Source organism: Microcaecilia unicolor, chromosome 1, assembly GCF_901765095.1.
Source record: "Microcaecilia unicolor chromosome 1, aMicUni1.1, whole genome shotgun sequence".
NCBI lineage: Eukaryota > Metazoa > Chordata > Amphibia > Gymnophiona > Siphonopidae > Microcaecilia > Microcaecilia unicolor.
In genome coordinates, this window is record NC_044031.1 from 364800240 (window position 1) to 364821655 (window position 21416).

Here is a 21416-nt window from a genome sequence, read left to right on the forward strand (position 1 = left end):
CAGATACACGATATCAACCGGCTCCCCTTTGTCCACATGTTTGTTTACTCCTTCAAAGAATTGAAGTAAATTGGTCAGGCAAGATTTCCCCACACAAAAGCCGTGCTGACTTGGTCTCAGTAATCCATGTCCTCGGATGTGCTCTGTAATTTTGTTTTTGATAATAGCCTCTACCATTTTCCCCGGCACCGACATCAGACTCACCGGTCTATAATTTCCCAGATCTCCCCTGGAACCTTTTTTTAAAAATCGGCATTACATTGGCCACCCTCCAATCTTCCGGTACCACGCTCGATTTTAAGGATAAATTGCATACCACTAACAGTAGCTCCGCAAGCTCATTTTTCAGTTCTATCAGTACTCTAGGATGAATACCATCTGGTCCAGGAGATTTGCTACTCTTCAGTTTGCTGAACTGCCCCATTATGTCCTCCAGGTTTACCGTGAAGTCAGTAAGTTTCTCCAACTTGTCCGCTTGAAATACCATTTCCGACACTGGTATCCCACCCAAATCTTCCTCGGTGAAGACCGAAGCAAAAAATTCATTCAATCTCTCTGCTACATCTTTATCTTCCTTGTGTCAGGTTCTCAGGTTCAGAGCCCGCGGGGCCGGGCTCTGGAGCAAACGTGAGCCCTTGGGCTGCTGCCGAGGAGCGACAGCAGCAGGCAAAACCCACCAACCAACACTGGGTAAGCACACCGGCAGGGACTGCAGGCACTGCCCAGCGAACCGGAACACATGGACTGGAATCCCCCGGACTGGAGGACACAGGACTGGAACACACACCGGACCGGAACACACTGGACTGGAGCACACCAGACTGGAACACACACCGGACCGGAACACACTGGACTGGAGCACACTGGACTGGTCCGCACAGCTTCACCTGTGCTTAGCTACTAAGCCCCCCAGGAGTTGAGCTTCTGGGTTCGAGTAGCCGACAGGACTTACTGGATACCGGGTGACATAGGGACCAGGACTGGAAACAGAAGTGCTCCTAACCCTAAACTAGCAGGAGTGTTCCTAACAGTAAACTGACAAAAGGACTTCCTAAGCCCTATACTAAACAGGAGCTCCTAATCCCTGCTCAAGAAAGGGACTTCCTCAGCCCTAGACTAACAGAGCAGGGAACTAAACACAAAGCTAACAGGTGCTACTAAGCACCAAGCTACAAGCAGAGCTTTACACTAATAAGCTAAACACAGAACTAACCAGCTACCTAAGCACTGCTCTAGCAAGCTAGATACAACTAACAAGGTACTTCCTAAGCACTACTCTGGCAAGCAACCAGAAGAGCTCCTAGCACTAAAAGGGAAGACAGGGGAGCCACAAGGAAAAAGCAGTGAAGCTAACACATAAGCCAAAAGTGATTCTAAATCACCAAACACCAACAGCAAAGACTGCAATGCTCCCAATAGCACAAACACCAGAAGTACTTCTAACAGCAAACTCTGCAGTGTTCCTAACAACACCAAACCCTGAAGTACTTCTATCAGCAACAGAGCTTCCAAAGCCTTACACATAGCAATGCTTCCAATAGCACAAATGCCAGAAGTACTTCTAACAGCAAACTCTGCAGTGTTCCTAACAACACCAAACCCAGAGTACTTCTAATAGCAACAGAGCTTCCAAAGCCCTACACATAGCAATGCTTCCAAAACCAAGAGGGAAAAGCAGGAAAGCTAAACACATAGACACCAGGGCACACTGCACTAACACTAACCTGGCCCTTAGCAAAAGCAAGCAGGGAAACTAGACACAACGTCAGAAGTGCACACTGCACCACCCTACCTACAGCAAACACCACTGTTGCAAAGGCCCTGAAGGAAACAACACCACTTCCTTATCAAGGCCCTCCCTGATGATGTCACACTCCCTAGACCTAGGCAAAAACACACTGACCCAGAGAGGCCCAACCCACACCAATGCAAAACCGTGAAACACTTGAAGCCAGTACACCCAAAGAGAGTTAGAGCAACTCAGACTACCCACACAGGTGCAGTATAATGAAACAATTAGAGCCATGCTGCTGGAAGCTGCCAGCACAGAGAGACAGAGCCAGCTCAGAAAGGACAGAGAAATGAAACAGAAGCCAGCTAAGAAGCTGACCCCCAGGAAAGAGGTAAGTTTGAGAGGGGTTCAGACCCCAATCATAACACCTTGATCGCCCCTTTTACCCCGATTCTTTTGCCGGCTTCCTGCTTTTAATATATCGAAAAAAGTTTTGCTATGTTTTTTTGCCTCTAATGCTATCTTTTTTTCGTAATCCCTCTTGGCCTTCTTTATCTGCGGCTTGCATTTGCTTTGACACTCCTTATGCTGCTTCTTGTTATTTTCAGACGGTTCCTTCTTCCATTTTCTGAATGTGTTTCTTTTAGCCCTAATAGCTTTCTTCACCTCACTTTTCAACCACGCCGGCTGTCTTTTGGACTTCCGTATTTCTTTTCTAATTCGCAGAATATGTTTGGCCTGGGCCTCCAGGATGGTATTTTTGAACAGCGTCCATGCCTGTTGTACAGTTTTTACCCTCTCAGTTGCCCCCCTAAGTTTTTTTTTTAACCGTTCTCATTTTATCATAGTCTCCCTTTTTAAAGTTAAATGCTAACGTATTTCACTTTCTGTGTATAGTTACTTCAAGGTTGATATCAAAACTGTGATCATATTATGATCACTGTTATCAAGCGGCCCCAGTACCATAACGTCCCTCACCAGATCATGCGCTCCACTAAGGATCAAGTCTAGAATTTTTCCTTCTCTCGTCGGCTCCTGCACCAGCTGCTCCATAAAGCTGTCCTTGATTTCATCAAGGAATTGTACCTTTCTTGCGTGTCCCGATGTTACATTTACCCAGTCTATATTTGGATAATTGAAGTCACCCATTATTATCACATTGCCCATTTTGTTTGCGTCTCTGATTTATTTTATCACTAGCCGTTGAGCCCGTAAAAACGGGCTAGTAAAGGAAGGGGGGGGGGGTTTGAAAGCCCCCCCCCCCCGGATGGGTCGCCGCCGCCGCCCCTCCCCCCTGGAGTCCCCTCCGCCACCCCTCCACCCGAGCCGGGTACCTGGCTTCACTATTCAAACCGCCGGAACGCAGCACACAGCTCATCTGTGCTGCCGTCGGCGTTCCTTCTTCTCTGCGTGTGTTCCGTCCTCGTGTGACGTAACGTTGGCGAAGGGCGGGACACAGGCAGGTAAGGAAGGCCAACGGCAGCTCAGATGAGCTGTGTGCTGCGTTCCGGCGGTTTGAATAGTGAAGCCAGGTACCCGGGCCGGGTGGAGGGTGGGTGGCGGCGGCGGCGGCGACTCCGGGTGGGTGGGGGGAGCGGTAGCAGCAACCCTGGGGGGGTGGAGGGGAGCGATGGCAAGAGGCGTACTCACTCGCAGGTGCGCAGGTTCCCTCTCTGTCACGCCCCCGTCATCACGTATTGACGCGGGGGCGGGACAGAGAGGGTCTCTACTGCGCATTTGCGAGTGAGTACGCCTCTTGCCATTTATATGTTTGATTTCTGCGTCTACCTGCTCATCCTGGCAAGGCGGACGGTAGTACACTCCTATCACTGTCCTTTTCCCTTTTATACATCGAACTTCAACCCACAATGATTCAAAGGTGTGATTTGTGTCCTGCTGAATCTGTAATCTATCTGAGTCAAGACTCTTGTTAATATACAATGCTACCCTTCCACCAGTCCGGTCCACCCTATCACTACGATATACTTTGTACCCCGGTATGACAGTGTCCCACTGGTATCCTCCTTCCACCGGGTCTCAGTAATGCCTATTATATCCAATTTTTCATTTAGTGCAATGTATTCCAACTCTCCCATCTTATTTCTTAGACTCCTAGCATTTGCATATAGACATTTCAGAGTATGTTTGTTGTTCCTATTTGCATGATGCTTAGTACTTGACACTAATGATTTGTCATCTTTTGTCTGATCTTTGGTTGTATTTAAGGGCACCTGGCCTACCATGGTCTGTTGTGCAACCTCACTATCCAGAAACCCTATCTTCCCTGTTTGTGAGGTATCCTTGCAAGATACCTTACCCAGAACCATGCGCTTTTGAGCGACTGTCGGCCTTCCCCCCATTTGTAGTTTAAAAGCTGCTCTATCTCCTTTTTAAATGCCGATGCCATCAGCCTGGTCCCACCCTGGTTAAGGTGGAGCCCTTTCATAATAGGCTCCCCCTTCCCCAGAATGTTGCCCAGTTCCTAACAAATCTAAAACCCTCCTCCCTGCACCATCGTCTCATCCACGCATTGAGACTCTGGAGCACTGCCTGTCTCTTTGGCCCCTGCGTGTGGAACAGGTAGCATTTCAGAAAATGCTACCCTAGAGGATCTGGATTTGAGCTTTCTACCTAAGAGCCTAAATTTGGCTTCCAGAACCTCTCTCCCGCATTTTCCTACGTCATTGGTACCCACAAGTACCAAGACAGCCGACTCCTCCCCAGCACTATCTAAAATCCTATCAAGGTGACGCATGAGGTCCGTCACCAGGCGATCCTCACGTCCACCAGCCACCCAGCTATCTATATGCCTAATGATTGAATCACCAACTACAACAGCTGCCCTAACCTTTCCCTTCCGGGGGAAAGAATGTTGGCAAGACAATTGACTGGTTCAGATGGAACTCTGACACCACCTTTGGCAGTAACTTAGGGTGCGTGCGGAGAACCACTCTGTTGTGATGAAACTTGATATAAGGTGCATGCACTACCAAGGTCTGAAGCTCATTGACCCTACGAGCTGAAGTAACAGCCACCAAGAAAACGACCTTCCAGGTCAAGTACTTCAGATGGCAGGAATTCAGTGGCTCAAAAGGAGCTTTCTTCAGCTGGGTAAGAACGATGTTGAGATCCCGTGGAAGTTTGACTGGGGGCTTTGACAAAAGTAAACCTCTCATGAAGCGAACAACTAAAGGCTGTCCAGATATAGGCTTATATAGCCTCTACACGGCGATAAGAACTAATCGCATGAAGGTGAACTCTTACGGAGTTGGTCTTGAGACCACTCTGACAAGCGTAGAACGTATTCAAGCAGGGTCTGCGTAGGACAAGAAAGTGGATCTAGGGCCTTGCTGTCACACCAGATGGCAAACCTCCTCCATTTGAAAGAGAGTTAACACCTCTTCGTGGAAGCAAGCAAGATACGGGAGACACCCTCTGAAAGACCAAAGGAGGCAAATTCTAAGCTCTCAACATCCAGGCCGTGAGAGCCAGAGACTGGAGGTTAGTATGTAGAAGTGACCCCTCATTCTGAGCGATGAAGGTTGGAAAACACTCCAAACTCCACGGTCCTCGGAGAACAACTCCAGAAGAAGAAGGAACCAAATCTGACACGGCCAGAAGGGAGCTATCAGAATCACGGTTCCGTAGTCTTGCTTGAGTTTCAGCAAAGTCTTCCCTATTAGAGGAATGGGAGGATATGTCTACAGGATGCCTGTTCCCCAATGCAGGAGAAAGGCATCTGATGCTAGTCTGTTGTGGGCCTGAAGCGTGGAACAGAAATGAGGGACCTTGTGATTGATTTGAGTGGCAAAAAGATCCACTGAGGGGGTGCCCCACGCTTGGAAGATCTTGTGGGCGACACTCATGTTCAGTGACCACTCGTGAGGTTGCATTATCCTGCTCAGCCTGTCGGCCAGACTGTTGTTTACACCTGCCAGATAAGTGGCTTGCAGAAACATGCCGTGACGGCCTCCTGAAACAGAGGACGAAATCCGGTGCCCCCCTGCTTGTTGGTGTAATACATGGCAACCTGACTGTCTGAATCTATATGATTTGGTTGGATAGCCGGTCTCTGAAAGCCTTTAGAGCGTTCCAGAACGCTTGCAATTCCAGGAGATTGATCTGAAGACCTTTTTCCTGAAAGGACCAGGCTCCTTGAGTGCGAAGCCCATCTATATGAGGTCCCCACCCCAGGAGGGATGCATGAGTCATCAGCACTTTTTGTGGCTGAGGAATTTGGAATGGACATCCCAAGGTCAAATTGGATCGAATCGTCCACCACTGCAGAGAATTCCAGAAGTCAGTGGATAGTTGGATTACATTCTCTAGACTCCAAGCAGGTTGATACCACTGGGAAGCTAGGGTCCACTGAGCTGATCTCATGTGTAGGCGTGCCATGGGAGTCACGTGAACTGTGGAGGCCATGTGACCCAGAAGTCTCAACATCTACCGAGCTGTGATCTGTTGAGACGTTCAAACTATGGACACCAGGGACAGGAGGTTGTCTGCCCTTGCCAAGGGAAGATAAGCTCGAGCTGTCTTTGTGTTCAACAGAGCTCCAATGAATTCCAGTCATCGAGATAAGGGAACACATGACCCCCAGTCTGTGTAGCGACGCTGCGACTACCGCTAGGCACTTTGTGAACACTCTGGGCGCACATGCCAGATCAAAGGGCAGTACACGGTACTGAAAGTGCTAAGTTCCCAGCCGAAATCAAAGATACTTCCTGTGAGCTGGGAGTATCGAAATATGTGTGTAAGCATTCTTTAAGTCCAGAGAGCATAGCCAATCGTTTTCTTGAATCATGGAAAGAAGGGTGCCCAGGGAAACCATCCTGAACTTTTCTCGGAGAAGAAATTTGTTCAGGGCCCTCAGGTCTAGGATGGGACACATCCCCCCTGTCTTTTTCTGCACAAGGAAGTACCTGGAATAGAATCCCAACCCTTCTTCTCCTGGTGGAACGGGTTCGACTGATTCGGCCTTCAGAAGGGCGGAGAGTTCCTCTGCAAGTACCTGTTTGTGCTGGGAACTGTAAGAATGAGCTTCCAGTGGGCAATTTGGAGGGTTGGATTCCAGATTGAGGGTATATCCTGACCAGACTATTTGAAGGACCCACCGGTCGGAGGTTATGAGAGGCCACATTTGGTGAAAAAATATCAACCTCCCCCAACCGGCAAGTCATCCGGTACGGACACTTTTAAAGAGGCTAGGTCTTAACTGGAGCCAGTTAAAAGCTCATTCCCTGCTTTTACTGGGGAGCAGCACGGGCTTTAGACGCACGCTGTTGATGAGAACGAGCGCGCTGGGGCTGAGCCTGGGAAGGTTGTCAAGAAGCAGGAGTGTACCTACGCCTAGGATAGGAATAGGGAGCACTCCTCTTCCCCCCAAAATACCTCCTAGATGAGGAGGTAGTAGCAGAAGACGCCCGGTGGGAGAGAGAATCCATAGCATCACTATGCTTCTTGATCTGATCAACACGTTCCTCTACTTTTTCACTAAAAAGGTTGTCCCCCCTCCCCCCCTGGCAAGGAACATCCGCCATTCGCTGCTGGACAGAATGATCCAGGTCAGAGACACGCAGCCATGAGAGTCTATATATCACTATACCTTGAGCAGCAATCCTGGATGCTACATCAAAAGTGTCGAACATACCCCTGGCCAGGAATTTTCAACACGCCTTCTGCTGCCTGACCACCTGGCAAAAAGGCTCGGCTTGCTCCGGAGGGAGTGCATCAACCAAGCTAGACAGTTGCCTTATCGAGAACCGCAAATGAACATTTGTGAAGAGCTGGTATTATTGGATCTTGGCAGCGAGCATAGCGGCCTGATACGTCTTCCTCCCACAAGAATCAAGAGTCCTAGCTTCTCTGCCTGGGGGCGCCGAAGCATAGTTTCTAGTACTCCTGGCTCTCTTGAGGGCGAAGTCCACCACCATAGAATTGTGGGGTAACTGAGACCTCATCAATCCAGGTTCACCGTGGATCCGATACTGGGATTCAGCTTTCTTCGGGACCACGGGGCAGAACAGAGGGGCTGACCAGTTTTGCATAAGGACTTCCTTCAGTACCTTATGCAGAGGGACTGTCACAGCCTCTTTAGTCCAGGACTTCAAGCATCTTAGTCCTGGGCTCATCCTCAACCTCCACAGGGAAGGGAACAGCCATAGCCATTTCCCGGAGAAAAGAAACATAGAAAAATGACGGAAGATAAAGGCCATATGACCCATCCAGTCTGCCCATCCTCTGTAACCCCCAATTCTACCTGTTTCTAAGCGATCCCACAAGCTTATCCCATGCTTTTTTAAATTCTGGAACAGTCCTCGACACCTCCACCAGGAGGCCATTCCACGCCTCCACCACCCTTTCCGTGAAATAATACTTCCTTAGGTTACTCCTAAGCCTATTCTCTCTTAACTTTGTCATATGCCCCCTCATTCCAGAGCTCTCCTTCATTTGGAAAAGGCTCTCTTCCTGTACATAAATGCCCTTGAGATATTTAAACGTTTCTATCATGTCTCCTCTCTCCCTCCTCTCTTCCAGCATATACATGTTGAGGTTCATAAGCCTGTCCATATAATTTTTGCATTCAAGACCGCTTACTAATTTTGTAACCGCCCTCTGGACCGACTCCATCCTGTTTATATCTTTTCGTAGGTGCAGTCTCCAGAACTGCACATAGTACTCCAAATGGGGCCTCACCAGAGACTTATACAACGGCACTATCGCCTCCCTTTTCCCGCTGGTCATGCCTCTCTTTATGCACCCAAGCATCCTTCTGGCTTTGGCCGTCGCTTTTCCTACCTGTTTGAAAGCTTTAAGGTCATCAGGCACAATCACCCCCAAGTCCTGCTCTTCCTTCGCACACTGAAGCACTTCACCCCCTATACTGTACTGTTCCTTCGAATTTTTGCGACCAAAGTGCATGACCCTGCATTTTTTGGGACTAAACCTTAGTTGCAAAATATCGGTCCATTCCTCTGGCTTCGCTAGGTCCTTCCTCATGTCATACACACCCTCCAGGGTGTCCACCCTGTTGTAGAGTTTAGTATCATCCGCAAAGAGGCAAACCTTACCAGACAGCCCTTCCACAATATCGCTCACAAAGACGTTAAAAAGAGCCAGTCCCAGGACCGATCCCTGTGGTACTCCACTGACGACATCCTTTTCTTCAGAGCAAGCTCCATTTACCACCACCCTCTGTCTCCTACCAGTCAACCAATTTTTAACCCAATCAGTTACTCTAGGTCCCATACCGAGGGCACTCAATTTATTTATCAGTCGCCTGTGCGGAACTATGTCAAAGGCTTTGCTGAAATCCAAGTATACCACATCAAGCGCCCCTCCCACATCCAACTGTCCCACATCCAATCCGTCTTCTTCGACTGGGTGACCAAACTGTTTGGTCACCCAGTCGAAGACGACAGATTCGTCTGACACGACCTGCAACTAGTGAAGCCATGCTGCCTCGGGTCCCGCATTCCACGTAGTTCAAGAAATCTCACAATCCTCCTCTTTAGAAGCGTTTCCATTAGCTTACTCACCAACGAGATCAGACTGACAGGTCTGTAATTCCCAACCTCTTCCCTACTTCCACTCTTGTGCAAAAGAACCACACCTTCTCAAATCCACCGGGACTACTCCAGTTTCTAAGGAAGCATTGAAGAGGTCCTTCAGCGGAGCCGACAGAACTCCTCCGAGTTCCTTAAGCACCCTCAGGTGTATCCCATCAGGCCCCATTGCTCTGTCTACTTTTAGTTTGGCAAGCTCCTCACGAACACAGTCCTCCATAAACGGGTCTTGATCTATCATACATCCATCCCCTTTAGCCTTTGTTTTCTGCAGCCCTACACCCCTGGTCTTTCATTCGTGAACACAGAGCTAAAATAATCTTTAAGCAGTTCAGCTTTATCCTTATCATCTTCCACATATTTCTCTCCCTTAGCTTTTACCCTCACAATGCTATTATGGCACTTCCTCTTGTCACTTACATATCTGAAAAAGGTCGTCCCCCAATTTTACCGTATTAGCTATCTTTTCCTCCATTTTCCGCTTCGCTTTCCTGATAGCTTTTCCAGCTTCTCTTCACTTATTTAGGTATTCTCTCGTCTTCATCTTTCTGAGTTGTCTTATAACGTGGAAAGGCTAGACTCCTTTCCCTTATCTTTTCAGCTACTACATTCATGTACCAGAAAGACCTCCTTTTCCTCTTACTTTTATGTAATTTTCTAACAGAAAGGTTAGTTGCCTTTAATATAACTCCTTTCAGTCTTGTCTATTGCTGTTCTACAACCTTCAGCTGATCCCATCCCGCTAACTGTTCCTTGAGAAATTCCCCCATCTCGGCAAAGTTAGTTCCTTTGAAATCCAGGACCTTCAATCTCGAATGAGCCCTCTCTTCTTTTAATATTGAACCATACCATACGATGATCACTAGATGCCAAATGGTCCGCCACCTTGACGTCAGAAACGTACTCTTCATTTGTAAGCACCAGGTCTAGAACAGCTTCATCCCGCGTCGGTTCCGTCACCCACTGCTGGAACAATTCTTCCTGTAGGGAATCTAAGATCTCCTTGCTTCTAGACAACCCTGCAGCCGGGACACCCCAATCAACATCCGGCATATTGAAGTCACCTATCAGTAGTACTTCCCCTTTCCTAGCTATCTTGCGGACGTCTTCAATTAAGTCCCTGTCCATTTCCTCAGACTGTGAGGGAGGAGTGGCCTAGTGGTTAGGGTTGTGGACTTTGGTCCTGGGGAACTGAGTTTGATTCCCACTTCAGGCACTGGCAGCTCCTTGTGACTCTGGGCAAGTCACTTAATCCTCCATTGCCCCATGTAAGCCGCATTGAGCCTGCCATGAGTGGGAAAGTGCGGGGTACAAATGTAACAAAATAAAATAAATAAATATCACTCCGATATAGATATATTTTCCTTTCCCTCTTTCCAGTTTAACCCACAGCGCTTCTTCCATACCCCACATGTCCTGCAGTTCTGTCACTTGGATATCATTCTTAGCATATAATGCCACACCTCCACCCTTTTTTCCTACTCTGTCCTTCCTGAATAGATTATAGCCAGGTATAGCAACATCCCAGTCATGGTTCTCCGTGAACCATGTCTCTTTGACTGCCACTAAATCCAAGTTCGCTTCCATCATTGTAGCCTCAAGATCTAGAAGTTTGTTTCCCATACTACGGACATTGGTATACAAGGCTCTCCAGATTTTACTCTTTTTAATCACTTCTATAGAGGCATTAGATGTCCTACCTTCCTTGGGGTTAATTATGGCTTCATGGCCTTTTATACCCATCCCCAATTTTAGTTTAAAGCCCTCTTTAGTACTTTAGCCAGCCTGTTGCTGAAGACACTCCTTCTCTTCCTTGACAGATGGACACCATGACCGCTCAGTACCTCTTGGAAAATCATCCCATGGTCTACGAAACCAAAGCAGTCTTGTTGGCACCAACCACACAGCCACACATTTATCTCCAAGATGCGAGCTTCTCTCATTCGACATTTACCTTTGACAGGGAGGATCGATGAGAACACCGCCTGCGCACCTAGATGCTTCACCCTCTGACCCAAAGCCACGAAGTCTAGTATGATACGTTCAGTAGGATACTTAGCTGTATCATTTGTGCCAACATGGATGAGTAGCATAGGAGCGTGGTCCATAGGCTTGATGAGTCTAGGCAATTTTTCCACAATATCGCAAATCTTGGCACCAGGCAGACAGTACACCTCTCTGGACAACATATCTGGCCGGCAGATGCGCGCTTCGGTACCCCTGAGAAGTGAATCTCCAACCACCACTACCTTTTGCTTTCTTTGGGCCAATTGACCGGCTGTGATGGCATTTTTGGTCATTGTTTCCTCCTGATTTTTAGATGTTTCTAGCTCTTCTACCTCCAGGGCTGTGAACCGATTCTTTAGCTGAATAGAAGGTGGAGTTGGAGGATTGATCTTATGGGCCTTGGTGACCTGCTTCCAGCTGTGCTCTGTCTGCCAAAGATCTTCTCCCTCTTTGCTGGAAGTCCTCAATGTTTTGACCTGCGTCTCTGGGTCAAATTTCTGGTTGTCCCAGATGTTTCTCAGTCTTACCACTAAAGAAAAGGAGGAAAAGAGGAAAAGAAAAGCCTCTCCGGTGGAGATAGTCTCCTCTCTGGTGGAGGGGAAGGTTCAGAGGGAATCCCATAGGACTCATCAGAGGGAAAGTACCTGGGATCTTCCTGTGACTCCCAGGAATGCTCCTGCTCAGTATTGGATAAGACCTCTGTTAAGGTACTTTGACACCGAACCTGCCTCGATGCCAAGGAATGACGTCTTCGATGGCGATGTCGAGAGGCCGACGCCCGGTCTGACTGTGGCGAAGCTCCCTCCACTGATGTCAAAGGGGAGTTGACCTGGGTGGCAGCAGACGCCGATGCCGCAGGTGGCACCGCGGTCAGGGATCTCACCGCAGGTGAAGGGCCAGACACCACTGCAGCAGATGGTACAAAAGGCGCAAGCAACCCCGATACCGAAGCTGACTGCCATAGCAGTCCCTCCAGAAGTTCTGGAAACAAGGCCCGGATGCGCTCGTCAAGAGCCGCCGTCGGAGAAGGCTGCGGGGTCGGTGGAACAGGTGATGTCAGAATCCATGGAGGCTCTGGAGCAGGTACCGGGCTGCAAGGAGAGTGACGCATCGGCACCTCCTGTATCGAGGGGGAGCAATCCTCTCGGTGCCGATGCTTCTCGGGTGCCGACTCTCGAGACGCCCCAGAGCTCCCGGTACCGTGTGTCGAAGGAAAATGATGACAGTGCTTCTTCGCCGTCGCTCGATGCCTGTCATCGAGACTCCTCGGTACCGACGAGGAGGACATGAAATCCTCACATCTCCTTGGGGCCGGGTCCGACGAAGGTCGGTCCCGGGGGGCCTGCATAACAAGAGGCCCCGAGGTAGGTGGAGACCCACTCGACGCCTCACTGCTCCCAGCACGAGGTGGTCTCAGCCATTACCTCTCTTCCCGACGTCGATGCTCCTTTCGATGTCGACGCCGCCAACCTCGGTATCAATGTCGAAGGACCGGACCGAGCCCCAAAAAGCTTTTCTCGTTGGGCTTCTCGAGACTCTTGGGTCCATTTCTTCATACGAAGACACAGACTACAAGCGGCTGGGCTATAGTCGGGCCCAAGGCACCGGATACAGCAGGCGTTGGTATCAGTACCTGAGACGGTCCGGTTGCACAGAGTACAACGTTTGAAGCCGCTGGGTGTCTTAGATGACATGGAAGGGAAAACTGCTTCGGCAAAATCAAAAGACGCAATTGTGCCTGTAAAGAAAAAGGGCACACAAAAAAGAATAAGGGAATAACCCGGCCATGTCGAAAAAGAAAGGAAACTTTAAAAAGGGAAGAAAACTAAAACAGAACTACGGGACCCCCCCGCCCCTTTTTTTTAAACGAAGATAATAATAAAATAAAGAAAAAATTAGAAGAAAAAGTGAAAACTCGTCGAAGACTCTTTCCTGGGCCTGAGAGGAGCGCAGAAAAAAAAAACTACCGCACCTCAACGCAGAGAAAAGAAAACTGAAGAGCCATGCTCACACGACGGGCGGGAAGTTGTTTGCGCACCATAAGACTCTGGTAAAACTTTTAAAATTTTACTGTGGAAAATTTGCCATTTCCTGGGCCGACGCGGATGTCGACCCACTTGTGAGAAAAAGCAGCCTGCTTGTCCTCGAAGAATGGCTCTATACATAGAGCAAATAGTGCAAGTGATAAGAGGCACCCTTGTCTTGTACCACATTGTAACAGAACAGACTCGGACACCATTCTATTAACAAGCGCTTGTATTTCTGGTCTCTGATACAAGGCTTCAATCCATTTTACCTCTCTTTCAAACCCATATTTCACCAACAGTTAACACATATACACTCATGAAACACTATTGGAGGCCCTCTCTACATAAAAAAAATCATAAATGTTACGGTCCATATCTTGGCACTGTACCTCCGCTATTACAGCTAATATGCTCCTGATTTTAGCAGATGCATTTCTCCCTTTTACAAAACCCACTTACTGTGATCTAATCAGCTTGGACAAGGCATATTTTAGCCTGTTTGCAAACATTTTTGCATAAGTCTTTACATCTACATTTTAAAAGTGAAATTATTCAATATGAAATCTTCTGCTCAGTGTGGCAATGGCCAAAAAACAAACAGGATGCTAGGAATTATTAGCAAAAGGGATGGTGAATAAGACAAACAATACTATAATGTCTCTGTATCGCTCCATGGTGTGACCTCAGCTTGAGTACAGCAACCAGAACTGAACGCAGTATCTCAAAAAGAGATATAGCAGAATTAGAAAAGGTTCAAAGAAGAGCAGCCAAAATGATAAAGAGCATGGAACTTCTCTCATATGAGGAAAGGCTAAAGAGGTTAGGGCTCTTCAGATTGGAAAAGAGACGGATGAGGGGAGATATGATTGAGATCTACAAAATCCTAAGTGGTGAGAACAAGTAGAAGTAAATCGATTTCTCACTCATTCCAAAACTACAAAGACCATGGGACACTCAAGGAAGTTATATGGAAATACTTTTAAAATAGGAGGAAATATTTTTTTACTCAACGAATAGTTAAGCTCTGGACCTCTTTGCTGGAGGATGTAGTAACTGTAGCTAGCGTATCTGTGTTTTAAAAAGATTTGGTCAAGTTCCTGAAGGAAAAGTCCACAGTCTGCTCTTGAGACACATGGGGAAGCAACTGCTTGCCCTGGTATTGGTAGCATGGAGTGTTGCCAAAATTTGGGTTTCTGCCAGGTACTTGTGACCTGGCTTGGCCAATATGGGAACAGGATACTGAGCTAGATGGACCATTGGTCTGACCTAGTACGGCTACTCTTATGTTCTAATGTAAAGTTTAATTAAAAATTTTTTTGTTAGATATAACGTATCAAAACCTTTTGGAAGATTTGGGAAAGAATCCTCTTTCCCCTGCTTCTTCACATACTGACCATACCTGTTTATGAGCTTAACTGAGGCCTATGAACCAAGCTCCAACTGCAACACAATTCCTTTGTGCACTAGACCTGGAACACTGACATCATCAAATTATACGTTGTTTGTGACAAAGAACTGTTTGCAGTTTCACCCTCCTGTAAGAAGTTTTGGGGGAAGGGAGTTTCACAGAGATACAGAGCTAAGGTAATCCTTATTAGCCAGATATCCTGTACTGATCGTATAGCAACTACACTGGTCCTCAATAGCCAAGGCCTTAAACTCATCCACTCTCCATGTGTACACATGATGCAAGCAAGACATTTTGGGCCCAGCTCATCCAATCAGAGAACTGTTTTACACACGATGTGATATGCACCATATCAGTGACTGCTGCTGAGAGAGAAAGATCAAATGATGGTCTGGAAAATCTGTCTGAGAACAGAGACTCCCGGGTCCAGGTTGAAAATGATTATGAGGAGCTGCCCAGGAATTTAATGTAATAATTAAATCAAGGGAGACAAAAAGCTTGCAGCTAGATGATTCTGCTTACAGCAACTGCTGAATAATAATTTATTGGACATTGAGCTAATGTTGAAATAACTTGAGATAGATGCTAGACATAACACATATTTCTAAATCAGCTGAAGCTAGCAGAATGATAAAGAACACGGAACTAGGCCGTGTCCGTGATCCCATTGCTTTTGGGAAATCAAAGCTTTGTCAGCATTAAGTAACTCAAGATCCATTGCCTGACCAGATACTTGACGTGAATTAGAAATATAAAATATAGGTCAGATTGTTATTAATATGCTGGATGGATAACTGCTGACATATTCTGATATTACAACAATTTTCCATGATTCTGCTGAACTTTCATAAGAAAGGTAATGATTAGTGAGTAATGTTTTCCATGTGATGCTGATAACATGTGATTCCTGAATGTAATGATCATGTGGCAGTTCAGGAGACTCAGGAATTCGCTCTGCATTGGCCTTTGCTTTCATATTATATATATATATTATTGTGTGTGTGTGTGTACTTTATTTCACTTGACCTCCTCAGGGGAATCTAGGATAAAGAACTGATAGGTCCCCTGATGGGGGAGGGCATATAAAGATCAGCTTAGCCCTACACGCTTTCACAAAGAATGAGCGAACAGAGAAGGAAGTAGATGTAAGACCAGAGCGAGACTAAAGGATGCAGATCTTTCAGGCTCAGAAACATCTTTCTCTGATGGGTGTTACTTTACCATACAACATGTAGCTCATCTGAGTACCTCTGAGTGCCTAAGCAGTGCTCATAAACAAACCTAACAACAAGAAATGTGAACTGAATGAGAAACAGTACAGGGTAGCACCTTAGCTGCAACTAAGATTAGTTTCAGGAAAACGCTGTCTGCATTCCAGCTTCACTGCTGAGACAGACTACCACTAAGAAAACAGATCGAGACACCGCAGAGCAGAAGCATCCTATCTACATGACTTCATGCAATCAGCTACAGCTGATCCAGAAGCCAAGGACTCTTCCATGTGACCCCCATAACTCAGATGAGGACAGTGCTTTCCTTCCTATGGTTCAGGGAGTCAGAAAGAAAGCGTTGCTAAGTTCCAAATGTGACTCAGGACCTTTGGCATGTGGTTACCTTGGTAATCACTGTCTGTTAAGGAATACAGATTCTGTATCAGGAACAATCTTTCCTCCAACCTCAATTTTCCCACCCCAACACTCTCCCCTCTTTTTCCCTACCACCCCAACCTTCCCTATATATACTCATATCCCTTATCTCCTACCCCAACAAATCCTACTTCCCATTCCCTAATCATTCAGTCCCTTAATCTTAACCATTTAAAATCACATATTCACTCCTTACCCTACTCTTTACTTCCCTTCTAAATACCTATTCCCATCTCCTGTTCTCATTCTTTCCTTCTCTCCCCACTTCTATCTATATTTTCTTTATGGCTCTCTCTCTCTCCTTAGATATTCAAATCCCAATAGATTTGTCCTTTACAAAGCAGTCTCATGTTATTAATCCAAGTTTCCCAGCATCACTGTATAGAGATTGATCCCAGCAATCACTGCTTCAGTCTTTTTCCTCCTTCTGATATCCACTGCCATCAAGGGTGGTCCCCCTTTACCAGTATCTTCTCTGGTTTGGTTAATTGATCCTACTGTATAATGGCAGCATTAATTAGCATGTAATTAACTCCACTGATGTTAACATGCAGGCCAAAGTAATATCTATATCTCACATTCTCTTTTTTTTCAGCTTAGTGGTAATCTCCATCTTTCTCCTCCACCCTTCCACTAGATATAGGGTTTATTCAGTACCAGTCCTTTAATCATGCAATTAAGAAGACAAACAATTATATCTTGGGGCAGGCTGGCACTCCACCTTGGACCTCAGGTCTGGTGGACTCTATCAATTTTTATTGGCCTATCTACCATTTTTCCTTCAGCTTCAACTGCCTTATGAAAGTACACAACTCCTGTACAAATTTCCTCACAGTTCTCATCTCCATGCTCTTTGGGGCCTCCCCAGATGCATAAATTGAATCCAGGTGGTTTTCAAATCTTCAGTTTTTTCCAAGACAAGGTCCCCACTTTGTACTTCCAATTTCTCCATCGTCCACTTGATACCACCAGAAAAGAGTCCTTATGCTCCTCTATTCTGCTCTCAATCTCCTTAAGCTCTCTGACCCAGCTGAGCAAGGTCAGTGCACAACTCGCTTAATAGGGCCTAAACTTCTGAACACGTCTTCTTAAGTGCTCGTTTCAGATCTGTAAGCATTTCACGACAGTCAGCTTTTGTTAGGTTACCTCCTTCCCAACGCTCCTCCTCTGTCTCACATTGTCTCTCAGATTCCAAATCTTCTGTGCCTATGATTTTGGTGAGCTCTGCCCCCGCAATGCCTTCTTGCTCTGCTGCCTGGAAATAATTTAAGTCCTGTCATGGGTCTGTTCTGGCACTATAGGAGTATTATTGTCAGGGAATTACTTTTGATTAGGGCCACCTGCACGGGGCTCCCGAGTCAAACAGTCAAATGCTGATGAGATCTATAGGCTAAGTTTCATTGATGCAGCGTCTTAGTCTCCAGAAAAAAAGACTGCCTGAGGAGGCCTTATAGGGTGTGGTCATGTGGTAAAAGCTGCAACTGAGAATAAAGAATGTCTAAGCCTTCATAGCTCTAGCTATTAAAATATTACCATCAGATGATATCACCCAGGTGTGGCAGATTCATCCTGCTTGTCAATGAATGCAAGTACTGCAGCAATTTTCATTTTTGATAATTAAAATACATGACAAAAAAAAACTTAAATAAAAATATCCCCCCCACCAATAGCATATATTTATCATTAAGTCACCCCTTACCCCATCATGATAATTTCTACTGGTCATTTAAGTCATAGTAGTAGCTTTACTTACTTTGTAAGTGAATGCTTTCCAAGGCAGATGTGCCACAGATTTCAGCTGCAAGGAAAAAGAAAGGTTAAACCAAGACTGTCCATCACATATAGCAGTATATTTGCAAAGCAAGCAAAAAGGAAATCACCAAAGATAGTTGGGTATCTTACCTTGTAATTAACAAATAACTGTGGCAACATAAACAGGAATCCAAAAGCATAAACACCTGAAAGTACACACAAGATGTTTTACAAGAACACAATAAAGAAAATGAATGAAAAACCACTGAACTCTCACAAACAAAAATATAAGCCATTAAGTCAGCATAACAATTAGCTATATATAACAGAGAATTTATAGAAAGAAGCCATAAAAAGCTAACTTGTGTGACACAAGTAATCATCGACCTCATACTTTCATCTGTTTACAGCAAAGAGAGTTATTCTACATTGTAATTTCACTGGAATAGATACTGTTGGTTTAGTTTGAAACTTAACAGCAGCAGATGTGGTCCAAGGAAGGAAGAACAGGTGAAGTAGTCACACACCAAATTTTATTAAAAGGAGACCCGACTTGGTCAAGTTTTGGCTACAGCCTACATCAGGGGTCATCAGGTTCTCAGAGATCAGAAAAATGAAAAGTCATGTATTAATAGTCACTCCTTACTCTCATGAAAGAAACAAAAACAGTGTGTTCTGCCATTGCATGATTATTCATAAATAGTAAATAATAAATACATAAAAACTATACATGCTAATCAATAACATCAATATGTAAATTAAATAAAACAAGCCCTGAACATATTACTAATAAAATTACAGAGCAACTATGATACTGATATTCATATAAAGGTTATGTGTATCTATCTTCAAAAGACAAAAAGTGTCATCATTACCAGTATTCCAAGATGTTACAAACTTCTGATTCTGAATTTAATCAATTTTGTGATACTATATTGAACTTAATTATGAATTTATGTTAGTCTTGTAGCAAAATCTTACCAATATTTCTTCCTCTCCATGAAACCACGGTTTTATTACCACACAGCAGAGTTATCCAAAAATGTGTCCCTGAGCAATAGTGCGCCACCAAAGGTTTTTCTTTCACCTTACGATTTATTACACTCCAATGTTCTACAATTCCCACAGTGCTGTCTTTTTGTTTTACCCATGTAAAGACGTTTGCGGGGGCAGATAGCTATGATGATCACTCCCTCTATATTGCAGTTTGAGAAGTGTCTAAGCTCATAATTAATCCCTGTCATAAGGTGTATGAAAGTCTGTTTTTAAATTCACACGGCAAGTAGAACACCACAGGGGAAATGTCCTGATGGTTTTTTTTTTTTTTACTATGATCAGATGACAGGACTGATGATGCAAATAGGTATTTTAAAATTCTTATATCTTTTGTACGCAATCATGAGATTTTTAACTGAAAAGTGATTGATGCCTTGAATAATGTGCCAATGTTTTCAAAGAACACAAGCAATGCCTGTGAGAAATGGTCATAAAATACAGTACGTGCTATTCTATCATTCTTTGAATGTGTTAATGGTTCTGGATTAATTTGTCCCTTTCAACGAGTTGTGTTCTCTGTAATCCTTCTATAATATGTCTTAAAGGGTACCCTCTTTCTTTAGGTTTACATGTCATCACTTGAGACTGGTATCTAAAGTCTTCCTGAGTTGAACAAATGTGTTTGTACAGTACGTTTCTTTTAAGGGACTGACTGTGACAGCTTGTATAGTGTAACAGTCTGTTAACATCTGTATTCTTACGGTACAGGCTAGTAGTAAACCTATTGTGATCATACATTATCCAAATGTCAAGAAAAGGTATCTTTTTGCTATCATGATTAATTTTAAACTTGAAATTAGGGTCTCTATTGTTGAACCACTCATGAAAAGATAAAAGTTCATCCTCACCACCAAGCCAAATCATAGAAATATTGTCAATGCACCTACACCACAGTGCTACCAAATGCTCATAATCATGTTCATTAAGAAATTTCTTCTCAAATCTGCAATGTACATATTCACAATAGATGGTGGAATATTACCTCCCATTGCTGTTCCCTTAATGTTTATAATAGGTGACTTCAAAACAGAGATAATTTTTCTATAAAGCATTACTGGCAAGTTCCACCAAGAATTCAATGGGAATCCTCATAAAAATATTTCTATACTGTAAAGTGTTTCTAATTATTAGAACTGCTTCTTCCTGGGGTATATTCGTGTAGAGGGAATCTACAGCTATAGTAACTAAAGCAACGTTTCCTTGCACCTTTAGTTTGTACAAAATTTTAACATGAGTGGAATCATGGATGCATGACAGAATTTGTTGGAATAAAAGGTCTGAGAAATGTGTCAATGAATGCAGACAAAAGTTCCAAAAGTGAGCTGATGGCTGACACAATTGGAAACCTGACGGTGAAGTGAGTGCTTTGTGCATCTTTGGTAATTAATTTGATGCAGGTTTGCAGTGGTTGTGACTGGAAAAAAGTGAGCACCTAAACGTTTTGCAACAACCACTGCAAACCTGCATCAAATTAATTAAAATTTTATGTGCACAAAGTGACATCTATTTCAAACAATATTGTGTGGTTTCATAGAAATCCACCTTAAAGTTACTGAGGTCAAATTTTACATAACAGTACACAAAAGTTAGAGTTTCCAACACTGAGTATTTTAATTAAAACTCAGTCTTCTTTTGACATTTTATCAACGTGTAATAACATCACGGATGAGGTCAGTGAGTAACTAATTAAGTCATGTCGGAAACTGAGATTTGTGACAGCAGTTTGTAAAAATTAAAAATCTCTCAAATGGGATGAGGGATTCCTATATAATTTGGCACTGGAAATTGTAACTTTGTGCATGTAAAACTCAAATTAATTTGGTGCAGGTTTGAGGTTGTTAGTGCAAAATGTTTAGGGGGCTCACTTTTTTACGGACAGTGTATATAAAACAGGGATTCTCAGATAAGGCACATTCAAAAAATCCAGTTCTCTCTGTCAAGAAACCCCCTAGCCTTGCAGTTACAAGTGCAACAGGTGCATGATCTTTTTTCAATTTTTCATAAAAATTACAGTCTTCAAGCTGTCAATCTCAGCAACATAGTCACATCTATTTATAAGTACCACAGTACAACATTTATCTGCCTGTTTTATAATAATACTGGGATCTTGCCTGAGATAGTTGAGCTTCTAATTTACTGATATCTTTGAGTACCAGGGTTTCATATGTGTATTAACAGTGGATTGATGATATACCTTTCAATGGTCAAGCTAAAAGAAAA

The 21416-nt window shown here is 44.8% G+C and overlaps 1 protein-coding gene across 1 annotated transcript in view; it reads right to left on the bottom strand.

Moving 5' to 3' along the window:
- The window catches only part of CLPTM1L (CLPTM1 like), a 346065-nt gene that overhangs the window by 18239 nt on the left and 306410 nt on the right, over positions 1–21416 (bottom strand). Inside the window, exons 14-15 of the mRNA XM_030209834.1 lie at positions 18291–18346; positions 18142–18186 (exon numbers count right to left, since the gene is read on the bottom strand). Of these exons, the coding sequence (XP_030065694.1) occupies positions 18142–18186; positions 18291–18346 (101 nt within the window). The remainder of the gene's footprint in view (positions 1–18141; positions 18187–18290; positions 18347–21416) is intronic.